Source organism: Phlebotomus papatasi, chromosome 4 (assembly GCF_024763615.1).
Source record: "Phlebotomus papatasi isolate M1 chromosome 4, Ppap_2.1, whole genome shotgun sequence".
Classification (NCBI taxonomy): domain Eukaryota; kingdom Metazoa; phylum Arthropoda; class Insecta; order Diptera; family Psychodidae; genus Phlebotomus; species Phlebotomus papatasi.
This window is the reverse complement of record NC_077225.1, coordinates 1,136,815-1,143,778: the sequence shown is the minus strand read 5'-3', so window position 1 is coordinate 1,143,778 and position 6,964 is coordinate 1,136,815. Positions and strand designations below refer to the sequence as shown.

Sequence of the window (6,964 nt, the reverse complement as noted above, 5' to 3'; positions counted from 1 at the left end):
CACTGATGTATTATCTAGACTGGCAAGGGGCTGATAAGAGATTTCATCGGCTCGGAGAATAGATGTTTGCAAGGGTGGAGATAGAAAAATATCCAGTTCGCTCTTCATGCATTCTGTATATTGTGCCATTATGAAAAAATATCCAAGACTCTAGGTTTTTTATTTTGCTTGGCTTTGACCTTTTTGAGCTTTGATCTCTTTTTAATATTTTTTTCCTGAATTTTGTTAAGAATATTTTTGGCTTTATTCCTTTTCTTCGATCTGGACCTCACTAAGGATGATGAGGGAATAGAGGATCCTCTCTGTGGACTCGTATATATACCTTCTCCAGTCATAGTTTTGAATTTTTTAATAGCTTTTTGTCTTAAAACATCTCGAGCTTCTCTACCCCGCTCCAGAAGAATATCTTTAAGGGGTTTTGTACCAATATCTGTTAAAATTTCAGCTCCAGTTTTCGCAGCTTGTGTTTTCAATGCAGACAATCCTCTAATAAAAAGTGGTTTAAGAAATCGAATTAAGCCTCTGTTCACGCAATTTGCGTGAGGTGCTGTATAGTACTAATCTTACTAACAAAAAGGCCTATAGCGCCAAATATATTGTCAAGTGTCAATTTTAACGTCAATAAATAACTTCCTGTGGACACTCTTTTGTGAAAGCAAGTGGTTTTTTCTTCATCAGTGAAAAATTTAAAATTAAGCCCAAAATCCACTCAGATAAAGTGTTTTCCTTAACGTTAATATAGTGTTGTTACTCCGCGAAAGGAAACCCAAAGAAGATTCGCGCAGAGAACAGGTGGTGCTGGGAAATCTGTCCACATTCCTGATCGCACCATCCCACCAGGAAAAATTTTGATCCATCGGCATCGGATGGAAAGGAAATCATATTTTCCATTTGTGTATTTACAGGCAAGTCTGCCCATTCTTTGGTCATCGAGCCCACCCGGGCTAAAGGAAAGCAGTCCACGTGCTCAAGCACATTGTCTCCAGAAAGAAATTGCCAAGTTTCCTGAGGTAATTCAAGCATCTCCACGGGCTGCAAGTCTTCCTACACATCACACGATCAATCCTGCTGTCTTCCGTGCTGCATAACGTCGAAAGTCTGTGAGATTTTGGAGGTTTAAGGCAATTTTCATCGCAGTTTCCGGCAACATCCCATCATCCACGTGTGTTTGGCTGTCAAGGTAGGAATTTTCCATTGCTCTGCCACTAACCGTATTACGTCATGCCGAACAACAAAACGCGCGCGTATTACAAGGGGGAGTTCACGAAAAGCAAGAAAATTGTGGATAAATATCGACAAAATCCGGATTTATTGCGTCAACAAGGGGCTCTTGGGGAATTATTGTCTCAAAGGGAAGCTATCGCCCACTATGAGAAGAGATTCACTGAGGTGCAGCAAGACATTTTAGAGACTTGTCCTCCGGAAAGGCTAAAGCAGGAAGAAGAAGAACATGAGGCTTTCTTGGCCGAAACTACAAAGGTTCTCTCGTGTGCGAATGATTTTATTGGGAGAATAAAGGCTCATAGAGAAGAAGAGATAACGGGTGATTCAAGTGCAGGTTCAAGCGGTTCCGATATTTCTCAATTGATTGCTCTCATGTCAAAGCAATTAGAGGAACAGCGATTGCAAAGAATCGCCGACACCGAAATGCTAAAATTACAATTGGAAGAACAAAGGGCACAGCGATTGGCTGACAAAGCAGCTCTTGAGGCAACCCTCAAACATACTCAAGACGAATTAAAAGAAGTTTTAAATAATTCCAATAACCTTAATTTGTCTATATCCTCGGGATCCAGTCGCATGAAGCATGAGCCAATTTCGATTCCCCAATTCTCAGGGCTTTATACGGAGTGGAAAACATTCCAAGATCTCTTCATTGCAATTGTCGATAAAGACACTTCACTCTATAAATGTGAAAAAATGCATTACTTGAAGAAATCGTTGGTAGGAGATGCGAAGGAGGTGATTGAGACTCTCAAGGGTTGTGACGAAAATTATGATCAAGCTTGGGAGAAAGTTCAGGAGCGATACGACAATAAATCTGCTATTGTTAATGCACTTGTGAAGAAATTTATCTCAGTCCCTTCATTCTCAAATCCCTCCGCAAAAGGCGTGCTAAAAACTCAAGGACTTTTGGCAGGGATAGTTGAATCTCTGGAGAATCTCGGTGCTGGAGGAAAGGGTAAAGATCCCTGGGTCGTGTATATTGCGAAATCCAAGTTTGACAATGAGACTCAAGCTCTGTGGTCAAGAGAGCTTGGACAAGAGCCCCCAACATGGGAACAGTTCAACAAGTTTCTGATCGCGCGTGGAAAGTCGTTGGAGAATTATGATCCTGGCAGCTCTAAGACTAACAATACTAAAAATAATGATTCAAATAAAATTGTTAAAGCCAAAAAATCAAGTTTAGTCTCAAGCAATGTGGAAAATTGTAAATGTTGTACAAAATATTCTCACAAACTTTTCCGGTGTAAGAAATTTCTCGCGCTCTCAATTGCCAAGAGGCTTGAATTTGTCAAGCAAAATAAAGTTTGCCTTAACTGTCTTTGCGATACTCATTCTGTTAACAAATGTAGCTATCCGCCATGTAAATTGTGTACTGAGAAGCATAATTGTCTTCTCCATGAAGCTTTTCACTTTTCAACGTCGACCACAAACTCTTCCTCGTCGGCACAGGTCCCTTCAACGGTTTCCGTTCCTGATTCACAGGCGAATCTGTTGTCGCAATTCAGTACTCTGCCTTGGACGAGTGGCAATGTGACAAATATGTCTTCACTTCACTGTGTTGAGGAAATTGGAGGAAATGTCACGAGGGTTCTGTTAGCAACGGCTATGGTGAGAGTTCTGGACAGTCACAATCAAGTGCATTGGTGTAGGGCCATTTTGGATGCAGGATCGCAGGTGAATCTAGTCACCACTCGACTCTGTCAGCGTTTGCGGCTGCCGCTGCAAACTGCAAATTTCATCGTGGAAGGAGTTGGTTCCATTAACCAACCAGCAAAACATCAGGTGTCGCTCACAATATTGACGAATTATGAAGAGAATTGTAAGTCACTTTCTCTAAACTGTCTCGTGATGCGTCGGGTTGCTGGAAATCAACCAAATTGGGACGCCCTTTCACTCAATCCACCAATCCCACGTGGTCTTCAGTTGGCAGATCCTCAATGGAACCACAGCATGTCAGTGGATTTGTTGATTGGTGGTGAACTCTATTGGAGAATCATCAAGGATGATACTCAACTTCTCGGACCAGGGCAGCCGATGCTAAAGAACAGTGTCTTCGGGTGGCTCATTGTAGGACCGTGCAATAGTCAGGCTACACCGGCGCCCACTTCAGTCACTAGTAACACAGCATCATTGGAGAGCATTGACTCTGCACTGCGAAGGTTTTGGGATGTGGACGAGATTCCTGACAAATCGGAGTCTCAAACCGAACAGGAGGAAGCCGAAACCCTGTACTCTGCCACAACCATCAGAGATTCGGATGGCAGGTATGTGGTTCACCTACCGTTTAAGGACAACGTCGGAAATCTTCGGGACAATCGGCCTTCTGCCTTTCGACAACTTCACCATCTGCTGAGTCGGTTGAATAAGAACCCCGATCTCAAGTTGCAGTATGGAGAAATATTTGAGGAGTATCTACGGTTGGGATTCATCGAATATGTTCCACCATCTGACCTCAAGGAACCGGCATATTATATGCCTCATCATTGTGTAGTGCGTGAAGAAGCAACGTCCACAAAGGTTCGGGTTGTATTCAACGCCAGCTCCAAATCACAATCTGGTTTGAGCCTCAATGATGTTCTGAAAGTGGGACCAGTAACTCAACCTCCATTGAAGAGCATTTTGTGGAGATTCCGATTGCATCAAGTAGCGATGACCTGCGACATCATCAAGATGTACTTGCAAACCATGCTGCATGAAAATCATCGTAATTTCCAGCGTTTCTTGTGGAAGGGTCCCAACGATCATAGTGTTCGAGATTATCGTTTCCGAACGTTGTGTTTTGGAGTTGCTGCGTCACCACATCTTGCAACGCGCTCACTCAACCAGCTTGCTCAAGATGAAGGATCGCAATTTCCGTTAGCAGCTAATGCAATTTGTAAGAGCTTCTACGTCGACGATTGTTTGATGTCTGCACCATCATTGGGGGAAATTGTTGAAACCAAACATCAGCTTATCGAGTTACTTAGAAGAGCGAGAATGAAGCTATCTAAGTTTCAATCGAACAATCCTGGAGTGGTTCAGCCTAAAGAGGGAGCTACAGCAACCGAGGATGTTCAAATTTCCAGCCAAGTAGTAAAAACGCTTGGAATGAGTTGGAACTTTGTGACTGATACTTTCCAATTCAAAGTCAAACACAACTTACAGACAACAACAGTCACGAAAAGATTCATTTTGTCCACCTTGGCTCGGATCTTCGACTCGATCGGACTGATCGGACCTATCAGAACGGTGGCCAAGATCATCTTTCAAGACACGTGGCCAGTGAAAATCAACTGGGATGTCGAAGTTCCTGAAGAGTTGAAGACATCTTGGGACAAATTCATCATGTCTCTTCCCGAAGTCGAGAACATAAGAATTCCTCGTTGGATTTCGGATATTTCGGAAGTGACTCACCGAGAACTTCACGCCTTCAGTGACGCCAGTGCATTGGCCTACGGAGTCGTCGTCTACGTGGTGTGTGAGGACAACTTTGGACATCGATCAACTCGTCTTCTGACGTTAAAGTCTAAGGTAGTTCCGATAAAGGTCAACAAAGATGGAGCGCGGTCGATGACAATCCCCAAAGCGGAACTATCCGGTGCTCAAATGGCTGCAAAGCTAATGGAAGACGTACGGGAGTCTCTGCAGATATCAGATTGCTTCTATTGGACCGACGCCACTGTTGTTCTTCATCAGATTCACTCACCCAAGGAAAAGAGGGAAATATTTGTTAAGAGGCGAGTAGCAGACATCCTCAAGACATCATCCAAGGAGCAATGGAGACACGTAAGAACTGGTGAGAACCCCGCAGATCTTATCTCCAGGGGAGCAACTCCTCATCAGCTGATGGAATCAGGCCTATGGTGGAACGGTCCAGAATGGTTGAGTAAAGACGCCTCCTTTTGGCCACCAATGTTTTCATCATGTGAAAGTGATTCAAAGCACGGAGTTAAACTTCCACCTGTCGTCATATCATCAAATGCTGCGGAATGTTCATCAAAGTCGCAATCTTACGTTCCCATTCACGAGTATTTATTGGATCACTTCAGTTCATTTCTACGTGTCAAGAGAATGCTATCCAGGTGCCTGCAGATTGCAAGAGTTTGGATGGCAATTCATCGATCACGCCGTACGAGAAGTACTTCAAAATTGTATCAATTGGGTCCAATAACTGTTTCCGACATGAGAAATGCGGAGTCTCTCCTCATTCAATGGGAGCAGCAACAGCACCTAAGTGTAGTTCTTCGTGCAGCAAGAAATGGAGCGTTGGACAAAGATCCTCGTGCAAAATCATTCAGAAAACTGCGGCCGTTCTTGGATGAGAAAGGAGTTCTGCGCGTCGGAGGAAGACTTCAGAGTTCTGAAGCATCGTACAACTCTCGCCACCCTCAAATTCTACCAAAGGGTCAACTGGCCCACATGATCGCTCGGCAAGAGCATTTGACTTCGCTTCACGCGGGACCCCAACTGTTGTTGGCCAACTTACGTCAGAAATATTGGCCAATCGACGGAAGAAACCTTGTCCGGAAGATAGTGCGAAACTGTCACACATGCATTCGAGCAAAACCCCGTCCAGAAGAGCAGCTTATGGGAAGTCTTCCTCGAGACAGAGTCACCAACGTTAGACCCTTCTTAGCCATCGGAATCGATTTCGCGGGCCCGCTCCTCATTAGGCGAGGCACAAGAAAGGATACGACGGAAAAGTGCTACGTTGCAGTGTTCATCTGTTTCTCAGTAAAGGCTGTTCACTTGGAGGTAGTGACATCATTGCACACGGATGCATTTCTAGCAGCCTTTCGGAGGTTTATCGGACGTCGAGGGATGCCAGCTAGAGTATATTCTGACAACGGCACAACTTTTGTGGGTGCGGATCGTGAGCTGCAACGTTTGTGGAAGTCATCTGAGCATCAAAGGCAAGTGGGAGATTTTGCTGCTGAGCATCACATTGAATGGAATTTTCTGCCGCCACGGGGAAGCCACCATGCCGGTTTAGTTGAATCAGCAGTAAAATCATTTAAACATCACTTCAAGCGAACGATTGGACTTCACGTTTTGACGTATGAGCAACTCGCTACCATTCTTGTACAAATTGAGGCTGTGCTTAATAGCCGCCCACTGGTTCCGATGTCTGAGAACCCGGAAGACCTCAACATCTTGTGTCCAAGTATGTTTCTCACTGGAGCAGCTCTAACCCAACTTCCAGAACCCAATCTGCAGCATCTTAACATGACTCATCTAGACAAATGGCAAGTGTGTCAAAGGTTGGCTCAAGATCTAAGTAAACGATGGAAGACGGAGTATTTGAATACGCTTCAGCAGAGAAACCGGTGGAACACGGAACGGATCGACTTGAGGGTAGGTGATATGGTCTTGTTGGTGGATGAGTTAATGCCATCAACGGCCTGGCCACTAGGAAGGGTTGTGCAGACATTTCCAGGCAACGATGGGCGTGTCAGAGTGGTTAACGTCAAGACAATTAAGGGCATTTACCGCCGTCCGATCACTAAAGTTGTTTACCTTCCAATGAAGTGAGAATGTTTTCCTTATTTTCCACTTGCGTCTCCCCTGGTACATTGATTAATTAAAAATTTCATTTTCTTTTAGTTTTCAAATTTATTTCAGATCTTTAAATTGCTTTCAATTTAGAGCCCTGCACGGGTCGGGTTTTTGGGTTTTTTTTCAACCCGTATCCGCAATGTATTTGACCCGTACCCGACCCGACCCGTTGAAATTTAGTGCTGCCCGACCCGACCCGATC

The 6,964-nt window shown here is 44.3% G+C and overlaps 1 protein-coding gene across 1 annotated transcript; it reads left to right on the top strand.

The window, feature by feature from the left end:
* Positions 1 to 1,221: 1,221 nt before the first annotated feature.
* Positions 1,222 to 6,738, top strand: LOC129808457 (uncharacterized). The gene is made up of 2 exons (XM_055858236.1): positions 1,222 to 2,294; positions 2,577 to 6,738. The coding sequence occupies exons 1-2, from the start codon at positions 1,222 to 1,224 to the stop codon at positions 6,736 to 6,738; spliced, it is 5,235 nt and encodes a 1,744-aa protein (XP_055714211.1).
* The last annotated feature ends 226 nt before the right edge of the window (positions 6,739 to 6,964 follow it).